The sequence below is a fragment of the Prionailurus viverrinus genome, chromosome X, assembly GCF_022837055.1.
Source record: "Prionailurus viverrinus isolate Anna chromosome X, UM_Priviv_1.0, whole genome shotgun sequence".
In the NCBI taxonomy this organism is placed as follows: Eukaryota; Metazoa; Chordata; class Mammalia; order Carnivora; family Felidae; genus Prionailurus; species Prionailurus viverrinus.
The window spans coordinates 8,782,424-8,801,011 of NC_062579.1; the positions used below are offsets into that span (position 1 = coordinate 8,782,424).

At 44.6% G+C, this 18,588-nt stretch overlaps 1 protein-coding gene across 4 annotated transcripts in view; it reads left to right on the forward strand.

The window, feature by feature from the left end:
* The window catches only part of BMX (BMX non-receptor tyrosine kinase), a 54,834-nt gene that overhangs the window by 12,577 nt on the left and 23,669 nt on the right, over window positions 1–18,588 (forward strand). For 3 of the 4 annotated variants that reach the window (XR_007149017.1, XM_047844453.1, XM_047844455.1), the window contains exons 5-10: window positions 3,451–3,570; window positions 5,850–5,914; window positions 9,296–9,471; window positions 12,499–12,570; window positions 13,234–13,287; window positions 17,177–17,231. Coding sequence is in view for 3 of the 4 variants with exons in the window: in XM_047844453.1 (XP_047700409.1) it covers window positions 3,451–3,570; window positions 5,850–5,914; window positions 9,296–9,471; window positions 12,499–12,570; window positions 13,234–13,287; window positions 17,177–17,231 (542 nt within the window). In the remaining variant the exon portion in view is untranslated. The remainder of the gene's footprint in view (window positions 1–3,450; window positions 3,571–5,849; window positions 5,915–9,295; window positions 9,472–12,498; window positions 12,571–13,233; window positions 13,288–17,176; window positions 17,232–18,588) is intronic. The other variant, XM_047844454.1, reaches the window with a different exon arrangement.

Genomic DNA, 18,588 nt, shown 5'->3' on the forward strand with positions numbered 1-18,588 from the left:
CCCACGTGAGCCCCTGTGGTTATAGTGGGGCCTCCAGGAGGGGTTTGAGATGCTCCCCACTCAGTCTCCTTTGGCGGGGCGAGGGGGCTTCGTAGGAGTAGTTGCTATGTAGACACCTCCTGTGTGCAGCTATCAGTCATGCCCTAGAGTCCTTCGTGGGTCCTTCTGGAACTATATATGGCAGGCAGCTTTGGGTTTGGCCCTGGGAAGCTCGGGTAAAGGCAGATGGAAAACAAAGCAAGGCAGGGACAGAGAAGCAAAGGTGAATCTCCTAGCCCCTCATAAAACTTCAGAGAGGCCCTATCACCAGGGCCACCACATGCACAGTAAGCCATCTGTATCAGTTAGTAATGGTTGGGGGTGCAGGTAAAAAGACACTAAACAGAGGCACCTGGGTAGCTCAGCCGGTCAAGCCTCCAACTCTTGACTTTGGCTCAGGTGGTGATCTCACGGTTCGTGGGTTTGAGCCCCGCATCTGGCTCTGTACAGCATGGAGCCTTTGAGATTTTCTGTGTGTGTGTGTGTGTGTGTGTGTGTGTGTGTGTGTCTCCCTCCCTCCCCCTCCCTCCCTCCTTCCCTCTGTCTTTCTCTCAAAATAAACAAACTTAAAAAAAAAAAAAAGGACACCGGACGCTGGCTGAAACAAATGCACATTTGTTCCCCTCACACAGTTAGCAAGTCCAGAGGGAGATGGCCCAGGGCCAATGCAGCAGCCCAGTGAAGTCGGGTAAAGACCCAGGCTCCTCCTAACCTTCTGCTCTGCCATCTGGGAAAGGCTCTGAGCTTCTCCACAAGGCGTAACCTGCAAACTTGTGCACGAGTCATACTGGCCAGAACTGTATCCCATGGCCATTTCTACGTGCAGGGGAGGCTGGAAGACAGTATCTGGGGTTTCCAGCCTTCATGCTGGAAAACAGGAAGAGAGAAGGTGGGTGAGATCGGCTGTCAGGTTGAAGGAAACAAAAGAGGAGCATGATATCAGCTGTCAGGCTGGCCAACCTGCCACAGGAAAACAAAGAAGTTTCCTCACTTAAATCCTCTCCCCTATGAAGACTTTTTGTCCATTGTTTAGCTCAGGTATTATAAACCGAGGTGGCGCTGGAAACATAGAACTTTCCAGATAGTAACCTATAGTCGGGAGGTTTGGGCTGACTGAGTGGGGACTCAGGGAGCGTCAGCCACCATGGTTCTGAATTCAGCTGTCCAGAGGTGGATAAAGCGTGTCCTTTCCAAAAATGAAAACGGAAGGGGGGTTGACAGGGAAACTGGCGTCTGTGCATTGGACTCGAGTAGAAACAAGTTGGGGCTGAGTGTCAGAAGTGCTACTTGCTAGGTCTATGACCTTGAGCAAGCTACAGCACCTCCCTGCCCCTCGGCTGACCTAGCTCTGTAAGTGACATGACAAGAACGGATGCCTGCAAGGCTGTTGAGTAGATTCAATGAGACGATACATGTGAGGGGAAATATGGAAACTCCTATGTACACGTTAACAGACATGAGTTCCTCTTCTTGTCATTATTAAATGGTGTGAGTGTCACAACGTGGACTTTTGGACTCGGTTGGAAAAGAGTTACTCACCCAGGAATTGAAATTCATTCGTGCAGTAGGAAGTAACAGGAATCCTGGCCTGGTGGGGTAGGGGTGGGGGGCAGAAGGAGCCTGGAGAGTAGGAAGGCAAGTAATATGCTCAAGGAATTGCAATGGCCATTTGGGGACCAAGGTCAGAAACTAGTGTGTTGCAATCTTATTTTTTAATGTTTATTTATTTTGAGAGAGAGAGAGCATGTGCGCACACAAGCAAGTGGGGGAGGGGCAGGGAGAGAGGGAGACACGGAATCCCGAGCAGGCTCCATCCTCAGTGCAGAGCCCGACCCAGGGCTCGATCTCACGACCGTGAGATCATGAACTGAGCCGAAATCAAGAGCCTGATGTTCAACCGACTGAGCCACCCAGATGCCCCTAGTGTATTGTATTCTTAACCCCATTTGCTTTTTGTTACTTCTGTAATAATTTCCCTTTAGTTCCCATTAATATTTAGTAAAGTTTTTTTTAATGCCAGCACTTTCAGCTAAGCTGAGCTGAGCTAAACTAAGGGAATGATAACACTAAAGCCTCCTGTTCACTGAACACCTGCTCTGAGCCAAACTCTACGCTGGATGCTTTACATACATAAAGATTGGATATGATCCACTGACCCAGCCAAGCAGTTATCTCCAAACACTTCCTTGAATCAGAGCAGAACTCTCCTGGGACTAATATAAGGAGTCCTTAAGATGAATATAAAATCAAGAAGAAAAGAATTGAAGTCACATATAGAACCAGCCCTCCCCACCTAGAAAACCTTCTTGAACTAATCTCTACTAAGACCTCGTGGGTTTCTCTGCTGTATTTTGAGAGAGGCTAATTTGGTGTAGACATGGGATTCTACTCCAGTATTAGAATTTCATTTCTCTGGATTAAACATTGCCCTACTCCCATATATATATTTTTAAATATGCACATATTCCTAGAAAAGGGGCCCCACAAACCATTCGTTCTTTAGTGTAAACAAGTCAAAGCCATGAAAGACAAAGCAGGGATGAGGGATGGTTCCAGATCAAGGGAAACTAGAAAACTAAATGCCATATGTGATTCTGGATTGGATCCCCAATCAGAAACAGTGAATAATTATAAAGGGTATTATTGAAACAGTTGGAACAATATTGAATATAAAATATTCAGGAAGACTACTGTATCATGTTAAGTTTCCTGAATTTGATAATGGTATTGCAGTTGTGTAAGGGACCGTCGCTGCTAACAGAAGTTATGTGCTGAAGTATTTATGGGTGATATTTTCTAGGTCATGATATCTGCAACGTACTCTCAAATGGTTAACAAAACATAACAACTTAAAAATTTTTTAATAATAATAGTATGTATGCACAGAGAGAAAGATAAAGCAAATGTGGCAAACAGTTAAAAATTGATGAATCTGGGTGAAGGGTATATGGGCGTATGTTATACCAGTCTTCAAACTCATCGGTATGTTTGAAATGTTTCAAAATGAAGAGTGAAGTACATGTTCCTGAGAACCTTCTTTCCCTCTTGCTAAGATTTAGTCCTATCCTCCAGCCTCCTACAAGAGAACACCATGTACCATAACCCCCTTACTATCTTTACAGATGTATTTCTAACACCCTAGATCATCGAGTTGATCCGCATATACATTTTCTAGTTTTTTTGGGTAAGGCTGATACAAGTTATTGTGTCGTTCTCACTATATGCCAGGTTCAACGTTTTTTTTTGGTTTCTTGTTTTTTTTGGCTTATTAACTTCTGAGTGAAAGACATATCCTTCGGGAACCATTAAATAAGGTTTTCATTGTTCTGTGATAACAGCACTTACTGAACGTGTTTCTTCTCTTGGGCCAACGTTTGCTCATGGTGTGTTTTCTTCCTGCCTGTTCCCCAGAGATAAGGGGCAACCCCCACCTGCTGATCAAGTACCACAGTGGGTTCTTCGTGGATGGAAAGTTCCTGTGCTGCCAGCAGAGCTGCAAAGCGGCCCCAGGATGTACCCTCTGGGAAGCATGTAATGTGACCCTTTTGTTGGGCTGGACCCGGGGCGGACGCTGCCCCGTTAGGCAAACCTGCCAAATTCCATAACAGCTCACCAAGTTCGGGAAAACAAGATGTGCCACATTGGTTGACATCATGAAAATCCAGCCTCAAAAAATGCTAGCGGGCAGATGAAGCCCAGTTCTAGAGTCGATTGAGTCATGTTCACTAAAATAATAACAATATTAACATCTGGCATTCTTTCATGAGAAAGGTTTTTTTTTTAATTGGAATCATGAATCCATCAAGCTGTTTATTTCCTCCCATAATTCTTCCCGGTTTAACATAAACACCAAATGGGTAGAATGTGGTGAACATATCACCATGGTTCATAACCCTAAAATAATAAATCAGAAAAACCACCATTCTGTAAAAAAATATGTCAAAGGATAAAATGTGACTAACACTTTTAATCACCATAGATACCAAAGTGATGGACAACCTAATTTTAAAAGGCATATTTAAAGGATTGGCCATTTCTGTACGTGTTTATTGGTTTCTTAATAACGTCACAGAAGGTAGTGAAGGGTTTGCCTTAAGTGCAATCAGATTCTGTCCAGAGTTATATTCCTAAGAAAATCTGCCTGAGACTTTATCTGGGGACAGAAATGAAAGCCCACCTAGTGGCTTTGAAGGGTTAACAGAGGGAAGGAATTAGGTTGTTTTCTGCTTGTGCTCTATAGGGTCCCCTTCCATCTCCAGGATACTTACATGAGGCAGTCCCACGTATTTTAGACGTGTATCACTGTTTAGCAATATTAAGTTGCAAATAAATTAAAAAGGAGAACTTATTCTGGGAGCGGTTTTACCAGCCTGGGCAAAATATGCGAGGATTCCACCTTTAACGAATTGAATGAGATCAGCGGTGTGATCCCACTTCATGAACTATAAGACACACAGGGACATGAGCTATTATTCAACTTCACTCCATCACGGTATTCACCCCTGACAGTCACATTGATGGCGTTACTAGTAATTTGGCAACAAAATCAATGAATAAATGTTCATTGTGTTTTCCATCTTAATTAGACTACACAATGAACATTTATTAATCTTAAGTATACCACGTTGCCCTTTATACTCACCAATTATAGTGATTTAATGAACTATATAGAAATTGTTGTCTATGGATCCTCCCTCCACTGTAAGGGACTAAGGAATAATGTTTCCTTACAGCATTAATTATCTCCTGCACTTATTCTGTTCAAGATCTGGCATCATTACCCAGGAGGCCAGATTCTAGCTCTGACCTTACCACCCTAACTCCCTGGGAAGAAGCGGGGGAAAAAGGCCAGAGAGAGCACTGCCTCGGGATTATCTTCCTAGGCTCTGCCCGGATGGCATCTGCCATGCATTCTGGGTGCCACAGGCTCTTTGCCAGCCTCTGAAGAAAACTACAGAATTTGCGGGTGCTGTGGCCCATGAGCAGCTATGATATTGTCTATTTGCCCAAGTAGAACTTCCTGCCTTGGCCTTCGCTGCTGAGTTACAGGGCAGCCCCTGGGTACAGTTACTTGGAAGGAAACAGTTGAGAGTCTTTGCTTCCTTCTGTCTTCAAAATGCCCTAGACCACTCCTTTCCTGGGGCACATGGCCTATAAGTAAGTTTACCATGCGCCCCAGTTTGTTTGCATCAGTCTCCTTCTGCAGCTGGGGACCTGGCATAATTATTAAAAGCTACCGATCCCTGTAAGGAATGTTCCAGCTTGGTTAGTACACCACACGGCCACTGTACTTACAAGGCACCTGACGGCTTCACCCTCATGGCTGGGCATCTACCCACAGATGCAAGTGGAAAGAGAAACCAACAACTACCATAAGAAATGAAAAAAAAAAAAGCATAGGATAGGTTTGTTCACTCATAAATCAGCTACTTACAAGCATCTTGTATGCGTTACTCCAAGAGGAATCAGACATGGATTCTGACCCCAAGCCTCATAGGTATTACCCAATGAGATTAGACATCTGTACTTCAAATACAGGGTGGAAATGAGATATAAATTAACAATTTAAAGGATTGAGAGGAATTTGAATTTTTTATCTGTTTGGGGAGAATACTGATCACCAGAGGCGGAGGAGTGGTGTTCGAGTTGGGTGTTACACGGGAAAGTAACAACATCACTCCAAAGGGTGCGTCTGAATTCATTTCATCTGAAGCACTGATCACATAAGCTAGTTCATTCTTTTCATTCATGACACTGGGTGCTTGCTTTGTTTAAAGTTCCTTCTGATACGACTTGGCTTTGCTTTTCAGATGCTGATCTGCATGTCACAACCCACGAAGAGAAACACAGAGCTCCCACCTTCCCAGACAGAGTGGTAAGTCAATATTAAAAAAAAAAAATGTTTGCATAGTCAGGATATATATAAACCATGAGTTGCCGGATTCAAGAGTGGAAAATGTGGGCCTCATTCAGACTGCTCAGCAAAGAGAGGGAAACCGTGAGTTATCACCAAGAGCAATGGCAGTATCGAATGATACTGTTGTAGTTCATGCCTTTTCTAACCTATAAGCACATAAGAGTCACCAAACAATGGGTGCAAGCAGGAGAAGTCCTTAAGATGGCATCACATGTAACAGGCAGCTGTTGCTTACCGCCATGCCTCCCCCAGCACCAGCATGGCCAAGTCGGCCTCATGTGAATATTCTAGAGAAGGAATGGGCACAAGCAGAAACTAACCTAAGTCTTTCCCTCCATTATCCCTTCAAAGCCACTCAGTGTGCTTTTTTTCTCTGTCTCTGAACAGAATCTCCAGGAGATGCCACAGTTTTCTGGTCACTCTCCTTTGAAATAAAATTTCCCAATGACTCGTAGTCATGGCAAGAACCTCTAAATTGTCCCATCCGATGTTATAATCCTACCACTCCAAACATCACTCTGAGTGACAACTCCTCCCCTTCACATGGCTCAGATGGAAGCCTGCTTCGGGTGAGGGTCATGAAGAAGCTGAAATTTCTGACTCTTTCACAGTTGGGCCCCAGGAAGAGGGGGTCTAATGAAAAACAGTCATACGTGGCTGATCCCATCATGACTCGGTAGGGGTGGCTTCTGGGTGAGACAGTTTTCCAGTGCTGATTCTTTAGCCTCTGGGCAACTTGTGTGGGTTTGCCGCGAGAGCGCAGATCCAAATGTAGTTTTATGACAGAGGGAATGTCTTCACCTTTAGCTCTTGGGTTTCTGGTCCTCGCATTTTGCTGAGCCAATTCACCCATCTCAGGAAGAGTTCCTTTCAAGATGGCTCCCAGCCAACCCTCTCCCCAGGGTGGACTTGGCCTCCAGGAAAACAAACAAAACCTGGACTTCTCTGGTTAGGACCACAGTCTGTGGCTCCCTCTCACACGACAGGCTGCTGCTTTGCTTTTGCTCTGCCTTCCTGGGTTTGTAGCCTTTGCTCCTGCTTTTCAGCTTCCCAGGCAGGTGTCAGCCTCCTCGCATGCCAGAGGACACATAAAGTGGCCTCCCGATGATCCTCTGGAAGCCGTCCTCAAAGTAAAGGAGGGTCTCTACCCATCCATCAGCTCTCTAGTGTCTTGGGTACTTATTTTCAGCGGTACACATTCACACACACTTCTCCCTTTCCGAGTCAAAACCATATAATTTTTGTGAACCAACATGCGGGACAAAAAGAAATCCACTACTGGAGTAGGTTAAATCGTGTCAATTGCTTCTAAAGGAAGCACAGCCATGCTGAAGCCTTGATGGTGGACCCCCGGCATCCAGAACTGTGAGAGAACAAATTTCCGTTGTTTTAATCCACTAGATGCGTACCGATTTGTTATGGCAGCCTAAGGAAACTAATACAGTTATGAAGGCTTGAGGGTTTTATTGTTACCGGCAACATTGCTATTTTGGTTTGGGTCCATGCTCTAGTCCTGAAGCTTGGAATTTATGGCCTTGTAAAACACCTACCAGCAATGTCCAGAATAAGCAAACCTACAGGGACAAGAGGTTGAGAGGAGTGGGGCCGGGACAGAAATGGGGAGAGGCCGCTAATGTGCACAGGGGCCCCACAGGAGTGCCAGCAAGGTGCTTGGACCGGATTGTGGTGGTGGTTGCCCGACTTGACAAATTTACTGAAAGTCACTGAATTCTACCCTTATAAAAGGTAAATTTTATGGTATGCAAATTCTAATCCAATACAATTTATTTGAAACAAATCTAAGAGCTGGGGATAATTTAGGAGCCAGAAACCACTGCATCTAATCTCTGGCCAGGAATTGTTTGGGAAATGTGCTGAAGATTATCAGGCCGGCACATCAGTGGTCAAGGGTTTCTAAGTATGTTTTGATTGTAAGTTGCCCTAAGGGATCAGGGATCAGAGCGAGTATCGTGAAAAGCATGTTTTCCTTTGTTTCGTTTTTATCAGAACATTCAGGAGAGAACTTACTTTGCGGAGCTGAGGAAATTAAAAATCCACCTTCTAGCCGGTCTGTTCAGATTTCCGTTTAGGGAACTTTCCACTGCATTTATCTCTGGGCAGAACCACGGCATAGCTCATAAACAGCGGTGTCCTGCATAACTAAAATTTCCAGGATGTCGATCCCTGAAAAAAAAAAAGTAAAAATACAAGTATGAAAAATTGAGAGCTTATACATTGTTCTGTGAAGTTTTAACTGAAATATAACATGCACTTAGAAAAGTATACAAGTCCTACGTGTTTAGCTTGATGCCTTTTCACAAACGGAACCCATCTGCGTAACTCTCACTCAAATTAAGGAACAGCACGTCACAGAACCCCAGGGGTGCCATCATGTTCCTTTTTGGTCACTCCATCCCCCTGAGAGTAATCATTAGCTTGATTTATAACTTCATAGATTACTTGCTTGGTTTTGACCTTTATATAAATGGAATCTGAAAGCATAGAGCCATTTATTATCTGTCTTATGACTTTAGGGTATGGTTGTAGTCGATTCTCGTTGCTGTATACAATTGTACTGTGTGAGGACACCACCGTGGTAGTTTCATAGCTGCTGTAACAAATTACCCCAAATTTTGTGACTTAAAGCAATACGAATGTATTCTCTTGAAGTGCCGAAGGTCAGAAATCTAAAATAAAATGGGCCCACACAGCTGTATTCCTTCTAGAGGCTTTAGGGGGAAAAAATTTATCTCCTTGCCTTTTCCAGCTTCTTTTCCAGCTTCTAGAGGCAACCGACATTCTCGGTTTCTGGCCCTCTCCTCCATCTTCAGGGCCAGAAGGGTAGCATCTTCTGCTTAGTATAAAATATGTTTATTCTTTTACCCTTTTAATGGGCATTTCGGTTCTTTCCGGGTTTTATCTAATTGGGATAATTCTGCTGTGAACATTCTTTTACATGTCTTTTGATTTCAATGTTGGGTGTGCATATAGACTTTCTGGATCATAGGGTATGTGCACGCCCAGCTTTAGATCTTGCAGACAGCTCTTCAGTGTGGTTATGCACCCCAACCAGTAAAGCGTGAACGTTCCAGTTGCTCTGTCTGTATCTTTGCCAATTCTTAGTATCGACCTTTTCTTTCTTTTCTCTTTTTTTTCTTTTCCTTTTCTTTCTTATTCTTTCCTTCCTTCCTTCATTCCTTCCTTCCTTTCATAGTTTCCTTTCTTTTCTTTCTTGCCCTCCTTCTTTCCTTTTTAAGAGCTGATATACTTGGCCTGTTACTTCCCAGTGCACAAATCTGTGCCTCACTCTGATATATTAAAATCTCTTCTCCTCCAAAGCTGAAGATTCCTCGAGCAGTTCCTATTTTCAAAATGAATGAACCATCTTCAAGTACCACTGTCGCCCAGTATGACAGTGACTCCAAGAAAAACTATGGCTCCCAGCTAAACGTCAATTTGCAGCATATTCCAAGAGAAGACTGCCCTGACTGGTGGCAAGTAAGAAAACTGAAAAGGTAAACTTAAGCTTTTCGTGCAGCTGCCCGCATGTAGGGTAGAGGTTACCTCGCTGCCTTGGACCCCAGCCTCAAAACTGTCCATGTAGGCCTTGGCTGTGCTAGGGCTGTCCTCTCAGGAAACGCTCAGTGCTTGAGCCGGGAGCCTGGGCCAGCGGCAGCCCCACTGGGACAGAACAGCATAGACTTTCCATTTAGATGATCTCAACTGTGAGCTAAGCAACACTTGTGCATTTTATTCCCACCTCTTTCTCTCCCCCTTTCCCCCTGATAACCTTATGTGCCAGAACTCGGAATCTTTAAAATATATCCTTTACGTGAGACCGTGTAGGGTGGGCTAACTTTTGTAATGTGCTTACAAATGACAAGTAACACTCCCAGCGAGGCTTCGGCTGCCCTCTCAGGATGTACACCACCACCTCTCCTGACAGGACTGGCCTTCTCGTGTTTTTGGTTTTTTTGTTTTTGTTTTTTTTAATTTTTCACATTTTGAGAGAGAGAGCGTACATGCGTGGGAACGGGGGAGGTGCAGAGAAAGAGAGAGAATCCTAAGCAGGCTCCATGCTGTCAGCACAGAGCCCCATGAGGGGCTCTATCTCACGGACCCTGAGATCATGACCTGAGCCGAAATCAAGAGTCGGACGCTTAGCTGACTGAGCCACCCAGGTGCCCCGGGTCTTCTCACGTTTCTAAGCCAAAAGATGCCACCTAAAGGCAGAATTAAAACTGCCTCGAAAGGCAGCACCTAAACTGCATCCCGCCAGGGACCAAAGCAGCCCCATCCGTGCTGCTCAGTAAAGACCGAACTGAATCGCAAGACGACAACAGAGAACGGGTCAAGGAGCACAACATCTCTCGGACTCCCCGGGCCTCTCCTTTCTTTGTTTTCTCCCTCGGGCTCTGATTCTTTTATTCTTTCCATCCTCATCATTTTTATCTAAAGCAAATGCCTCACTGTACCCACGATACAGTCCTGGGCCACAGAGAACTTGGAAGAATGTGAGGGAATTCCTGTAGTTGCTTTTGGTTTAGCAAGTTGTGGTACCTCTCGTTTCAAAGTGGAGCTAGAATCCCGGTGTGTTAATCTACACCGGCTGCCTGAGGGGACGTGTTACATTTATTTGCCCGCAACCCAGTGTTCCTGTGGAAGGAGACCATCCATAGACGCAGATCCTAGCAGACTGGGTGTCACGTCAACTTTGTGCCAGGTCCCCTCGCTGCCGGAAGCCCCAGGGATTTGCTGAGGAAGGCGTGCGGCAAAAGCGATCAGTATTCAAATGAGCAGTCAGCACCACTGAGTCACAGGAGCTTGGCAGGGCCCCCAACTCCTGGATGGCCAGATCCTACCTTTATTGAAAATATCGACATGTCATTCAGCATGGATTTTTTTGCATGAATTTTTATTTAAAAAATATTTCATGAAAACACAATTTATCTTGACTGCTGAGTTTTTCTGACACCCCCCAAGATGTAGTCCTGACCTTGGATTTTTCCCTAGAACTTGAGAAAGCTAGTTATCTGAACAAAGAATTGATTAATCACTTCTTTGTGTGAGTAGCATTACATCGGTGAGTGAATGATGATAATTGCTAAAAGGTCTTCATGGAGACTGAATTTTTAAATGCAGCCATGATTCTCAGCTCATGTAAGTAGATAATACTTTTTATCAATTATCCTCACTCGAAGTGCTTTTTAATTTTTTCTGAGTAGTAACATAATGCATGCTTTCATGAATTGCAGAATATCCAGCATACATTGCTCTAGAATGTTCCGTAGGAACATGTTACTGTATATAGAGAATTACTTCAGATCTTGAACATTTTTTCCTATTTAAATACATGAGGATACACTCAAGTCTTAATTTGAAAAAAATATTGAATGGTGATAAAACATAACCTACATTTTACCATCTTGGTCATTTTTAAGTGTGCAGTTCAGAGGTGCTAGGTACATTCTCACTGTTGTGCAACCTACCCGATTATTTTGAATGTCTGTGTAGTGCTCTATTATACAGATAAACCTAAGAGATACACTATCAACGGACATTCTCCGCATGTTCTTAAAAACAAAATCAAAGCTAAATAAATTGCTTAGCGCTTTAAAATAAGCTTTGTGGGGCACGTGCTTGGCTGAGTCAGTAGAGCACACGACTCTTGATCTCAGCGTTGTGAATTAAGTCCCACATTGGGCACGGAGCCTACTTAAAAAATAATAAAGTTGTAAAAATAAATAAATAAAATAAATAAATAAAATAAAAATAAATAAAAATAAAAAATAAATAAAATAAAATATAAATAAATAATAAATAAATAATAATAAATAAATAAATAATAAATAATAAAAATAAATAAATAAAAATAAAAAAATAATAAGAGTTGTCTTATGAAGAGATGGAAGTAAAAAAGCCACGCTAGTGAGCAAAGCTCTTTGGAAGACAGAGAGGGAGGCATTCCAGTGTTGTGGTTTTGAAAAAGAGCCTGAGATCTGAAGGCAAGCAGGAAATAGGTCCCACATTCCAAACAAACCAGCCTCTAGACTTGGAGAGGTAGGCACTTCCTCATGCTCCGCTTAACGCCCAAGACGAAGAGGGAAAATGATGCACGGCAGAGGGTGATGAAGATCCTGCGGGAGCACGTGTGTCCACGTGGAGTTAGAAGTTCAGTATTTTCAAGGCTTTTAATTGCAATCGCAACAGCCAAGAGGAAAATTACATTTTAAAATATATACGGGACCGAATGCTTGCATATCTGTAAGAAAACCAGGGCAAACCCACCCAAGATGATTTATGAATCCAACTTTTCTACTAACAGTTGTCTTTTGTTTAGGAACACTGTCAAACTACTGCTGGTTACTGGGTTCCCCGCAAGGACAAAAATGTGAAAATGACTCATTAGCTTAAATTCCCAAACCAAGTGAAATGGACAGGCCAAAATGTTAAATGAAGCTAGAAGATATCTAACACAACTATTTGTGTCATTTAACATTTATAAATAAACATAAATTTACGAAACGTATCTTTTGTCGTAGCAGTGAAGATTTCGCATGTGGCAACCAGAGGGAAAGGACTGTCGTAAATCACAGCACCTCAAAGATGTCATGGTAAATCAAATTCAGATATTCCTTTACACCTAGGATTTGCTTCCATTTGCAGGAAAACTAAGCACATTTGCAGTCATTTTGCAGCTAGACTTCATGTTTAAGGTAAATGCAAACCAAAAAAATCCACATACTTTGCCCCTCTGAAACCTTAAGTTGGTCTGAGCCGATGGCTCATGGGTTACACTTCTCCTCACACTGATATGTCCTGTCCGTTGGTCGTGATATCCACTGGTGTTAGCATGAACAGTGGAATACGTGGCTCGGGCATCTCTAGGAGGAAAAACCACCTAGAGTTGAGTAACTCTTCTCTAAGAATTGCTCTCCACACAACCCAGATGCTTTTTTTAACGTTATACTACAGCTGTCACTGAAGGCATTCATCTATTTCATGAGCCTGCTCTTCAAAAGAGTCAAACAAACCCACATTCCTGGGGGCCTCCCGTATCAAAGAGCCATTTTCTCATTAAACTGTGCATGAGCTCAACTTTTGAGTGGTTCTCTCTTCGCTTTGCAGATACCTCCCCAGGTACAAAGAGGGAACCCTAAGGGTCTAAATTTTATTTATGGGGTGAAAGCAGGGAGGGATTTGATATTGCACTGCTAGGTGATTGCATTATTTCTTGGTGGGTTTTTTGCATTCATGTTGTTTCCTCTCTTCCTAAGGGGATTCCCCGAGTCAAGTTCATCTGAAGAAGAGGAAAACCTGGATGACTATGAGTGAGTTTTGAAAGTCCTCTGTATTCCTCTAAAACTAACATAAATGTTTCTATTCTATTCTTCCCCAAAGGCATTAAAGCAGATGGCTGGGACTTGCTCAGGAGGCTGTATTTACAAGGGTAAACTCATGTGAGGTTCTGGGCCATTTATCTGGATGACAGGTGATAATGAACTAGATTGTTACTAAGGGAAATATTTTTCCTCAATCTGGATCATCTAACCTAGCTATACATATTCATTGGATTTATCGTATACCTGGAGTTCCCTTCATTTCACTTTGTCTTCGTAGATACAAGATATGACATTTAGACAGAGAAACAGTGCACTATTGAATATTGTACCTGGGGCGCCTGGGTGGCTCAGTTGTATAAGCATCTGACTTCAGCTCATGTCATGATCTCCGGTTCGTGGGTTTGAGCCCTGTGTCAGGCTCTGTGCTGACAGCTCAGAGCCTGGAGCCTGTTTCAGATTCTGTGTCTCCCCCTCTTTCTGCCCCTCCCCTGCTCATGCTCGCTCTCTCTCTCTCTCTCTCTCTCTCTCTCTCTCTCTGAAAAATAAACATTAAAAAAAATATTGCACCTGGACATCAGGCACAAACCAGACTCTTCTGGGCAAATACAAATGTGTGATCACCCCAACTATACTGAGACAGGTTGGCCTGAGGGGCCGTTAGGATCCTTTCCAACATCTAAGACTGAATCCTTCTACAAATAGGGACAAATAAGTCCCCTGAACTTTATTTAAAATTGGCATTAAGGAGAGGCAGGAGTGATAGGACAGACTGCGTCTCTTAGACACCTACTACCCAATGGCGGCTAAGTTGCTCGAACACCAGGATTATACTGTTTTTAGTTCTGTCTTTGTATGAGTGCTGTCACTGATGTATTGCCTCTAGGTACAGTGAGAGGTTTTATGAAGTACATGTCACTGTTTCGACTCTTTGTCTTACCTCCAACCCAGCCTGGCCCTAGCCATCCGTGCCACGTTAGGGAAGACAGGCTGTATGCCTTAAACCTTTTTACCACCTTCTGGCTGGTGGCCTTTTTACCACCTTCTGGCTCCCCTTTATCTCTACCTTCTTCCCCAACATCCACCCTCAGGAAAGCCTCTGATGGAACAATTCAAACTAAGTGAGAAACACCAGCACAAAAATTATCCAAAGATGGGAATGCAAGCTGGTGCAGCCACTCTGGAAAACAGTAGGGAGGTTCCTCAAAAAATTAAAAATAGAACTACCCTACGACCCAGCAATGGCACTACTAGGCATGTATCCATGGGATACAGGGGTGCTGTTTCGAAGAGACACATGCACCCCCATGTTTCTAGCAGCACTATCAGCAATAGCCAAAGTAGGGAAAGAGCCCAAATGTCCATCGATGGATGAATGCATAAAGAAGATGGGGTATATATACACAATGGAATATTACTCGGTGATCAAAAAGAATGAAACCTTGCCATTTGCAACTATGTGGATGGAACTGGAGGGTATTATGCTAAGTGAAATTAGTCAGAGAAAGACAAAAATCCTAGGACTTCACTCATATGAGGACTTTAAGAGACAAAACAGATGAACATAAGGGAAGGAAAACAAAAATAATATAAAAACAGGAAGGGGGACAAAACAGAAGAGACTCATGGAGAACAAACTGAGGGTTACTGGAGGGGGTGTGGGAGGGGGGATGGGCTAAACGGGTAAGGGGCACTAAGGAATCTACTCCTGAAATCATTGTTGCACTATATGCTAACTAATTTGGATGTAAATTAAAAAAAATTAAATAAAAAAAAAGAGACCCGGGAGCCCCTGGCTTTCTTAGTCAGTTGAAAAACAAACAAACAACAACAAAAAATATCCAAAGATAATAGCACTTTGACAGATGACAACCAAAGGGAGTGACCTTCTAACTGTGGGTTTTAGACGTTAGCATTTCGATGAAGTGGAAGTCTTCCTTTGCTTTGGAAAGTCCTGATCTGACCATAAAGACAGTCTCTATCTGCATCATTTCTAAATTCAAATGGTACGTGAGAGGTGTGCATTGGGGAATCCATCAGGAAAGACCTGCCCTCTTCAAAGTCAAAGACACGCCGCAGGGAAATCAGATCCAGAGGGCTGTGTGATCTGGGGCTCAGCCCCTTGCACTGTGCTTGGTGCCCCCAGCTTCTCCCTCTATCAGTGGCCCTGAAGCATTTGTTTTGTGGCCAGAACTTCATGAGCAATTCTATTCTGTTCTACTGAAGGTTGAGTCACCGAGGTTTAGATGGAATGTCACACCTCAGGGCAAGGCCTAAGCCTCTGCTGCTCTGACACTGACATACTGAAATCTTTTTTAAAAACAGAGTCAGACCCCAGCAAAATGACGACACAGGCAGAGTGTACATGCGTGTATGGGGGGGAGGGGCTTATTCACAATCTTACCTTGCTTTTCCAGGCTTCCCTCCTTATTCCTGACCATCTCTGTCTTCTATCTCCCATGGGAATGTATCCTCAATCATGTTCCCTGAGGAGTCTCTTGGTTAGCTGTGATTAGCTTAAAATATTAAGTAATAAAATGATCGGTTAATATCTCAAGTTTTAATTATATAGTATCTATAAAGGTAGAATTAGAAGAGCCTTGTTTTTTAGAAGAGACTTTTAAACTTCTCAAATTCAACCCTCGTCCTAATCTTACAAATGGGTAATTCCAAGGTCAAAAAAGGCTAAGTGGCTTGTCCAAAGCCGTACAACTACTTATTAGGAAGTTATGTCTAGAACCCAGAACTCCAAGCTGGCTGATGGCTCTTGCCACTTCATTAGCCTGCCCACCAGCTGACACTTCCATCCCCCGCCCCCCAGAGCACACCCTCACCCTCAGGCATTTCTTCCCTCCTCGGGTGTTATCTTCTAGCCAGAGGGTCCTTGTGAGCCCCAAACCCATGCCCCCTCCCACCTCACACCCTGGTCGCTTCCCTAGTATGACATTTTTGCCAAGGCCAAAAGACTACAGACATCATTGATCCCACGTGAGAAACAACTCTGTGGACTGTTGAGCTCTCCACACAAAGTAAGACGTGATGCTCTTGGCTAACTCAGTGAAACAGGCAGTATTTAAAGATTACACCCGGCTATCCCACATCATCTTTTTCTCGGGTGGCTATAACTCTTACTGTCTTAATATAACCACAGGGGCTTATGTATTGCTATCCTTCAAATAAAAAAGATTTGTGAGAAAAGCATTTGCTTTGAAAATGGATGCTATAAAGGGTGCTTCTATCAGATTATTACAAGAAAAATATAGGGTTGAGGGGCTGCCTGCGTGGCTCAGTTGGTTAAGCATCTGACTCTTCGTTTCGGCCCAGATCATGACCTCACGGTTCCCGGGATGGAGCCCCATGTTGGGCTCTGCACTGACAGCGCAGAGCCTGCTTGGGATTCTCTGTCTCCTCTCTCTCTGCCCCCCCTCTGCTCACTTGCGTGCTCTCTCTCTCTCTCGCTCTCTCTCTCAAAATAAATAAATATTTTTAAAAATGTAAAAGAAAAACATACAAAGACAGGAACTTTCATCTTTGGCAACCCCAGCTTTCCCAGTGGGATATTCTTCATCGGTCTAATCTCTGGCTCTCGCTCAAAACAGCGAAACACAGAACTTAGGGACCAGCTAGGAGGCCAACGGTTCGTCAGCGCCAGCCCGTGTGAAAATACAGACATGCGGGCCCCACCCCACAAGCATCGTTAGGTGGTGGAGACTCCGGAATCTGTATTTTTGAAAAGCTCCTCAGGTGATTCTCTGGAGCAGTCACGTTGGGAAGTCCCCGAGGGAGGCCGACACCTCCTTTGACCCGCCAGAAGGTGGGGTCATCAGCGATGCAGTCAAAAACCACTGACTCTCAAATACGCAATTCTTTCTCGTTGCAGCTGGTTTGCAGGTAACATCTCCAGGTCACAGTCTGAGCAGTTACTGAGACAAAAGGTAAACAGTCGAGTTTTTACAGTAGCCTCTAAGACTCTCTCCCGCTGGGCCTGGGGGGGGGGGGTGGGGAACGCGCTTCTCATAGAAAGTGGGGGGCTAACCATACAGTCACGTCATCACGGGGTCCGCCCCCTGGGGTACCGGGCCCTTGCCATTTAGCCGCTTCCTCTGCTTCCAGTATCGGTGGTTTGAAACCAGATTGGCCATTTCTCAGCCTTCTGTGAGGCCCGAAGTCCTGAGGCAGGTCTGGCTTGGGGCCGCTCAGCTACCCGCATGTAGCCAGTGGATGGACGGGGAGGGGGCAGTCAATGGGGTGCCACAGTCCTGCTCTGCATGGCTAACGTGGGCTTCCTCACAGCGTGGTGGTGGTGACCTCAAGGAGGTGGCAGGAGAGGAGGGCCCCGTAGTTCACCACAAGCACTTGCTGAGTTTGTGCTTTGGGCACGCTTGCGAATGCCCTGCTAGCCAGAGCAGGTCACGTGGCCCGGCCCCAGCCTCCCTGTGGGAGGGGCTACACAGGGCCACAGTCGGGGGCATGATTTACTGGGGGGCCATCTCTGGAACCGTCTGGCCCAACGCTGACCCTGCTCATTAGCACCTAAACCAGAGTACAACAGATGTAATAGGGAATAAATCTCCCTGGTTTTGTTACTCAAGGCATGAAATCACCAGGAGCAAACTCTTGCCCTGCAAAAATGACGCCTTGATACAGTTCAACCTAATAAAGCACACCAGTGATGTCTCTGAGGGGGACTAGCGAGAACATGGTGGCCTCACCGCCTAACTCGGGATCCCATCACATTCACAGGCTATTATCTGCTCTTTCTGAATCCGGATCTGCTTAGAATTAGCACAAGTCATTAAGAAAGACCAGTGGAGCATGGGGCTTTAACAAACGATTTGTTCTGCATCTCTGGTTTTCTAATACCTTCTAAGGGCATGATACGGTGATATGTGGTTTTAAATTTTATTTCTGAAAGATTGAAACGTCAGGCTGTGATGGAGAAAACTGGGGCACCTGGGTGGCTCAGGCAGTTAACCGTCTGACTTCGGCTCAGGTCATGATCTCGCAGTCCACGAGTTCAAGCCCCGCGTCGGGCTCTGTGCTGCCAGCTCGGAGCCTGGAGCCTGCTTCAGATTCTGTCTCCTTCTCTCTCTGCCCCTCCCCTGCTCGCACTCTGTCTTTCTCTCCCTCTCTCTCTCTCTCTCTCTCTCTCTCTCAAAAATAAATAAACATTAAAAAGAGAGAGAGAGAGGGGCGCCTGGGTGGCGCAGTCGGTTAAGCGTCTGACTTCAGCCAGGTCACGATCTCGCGGTCCGTGAGTTCGAGCCCCGCGTCGGGCTCTGGGCTGATGGC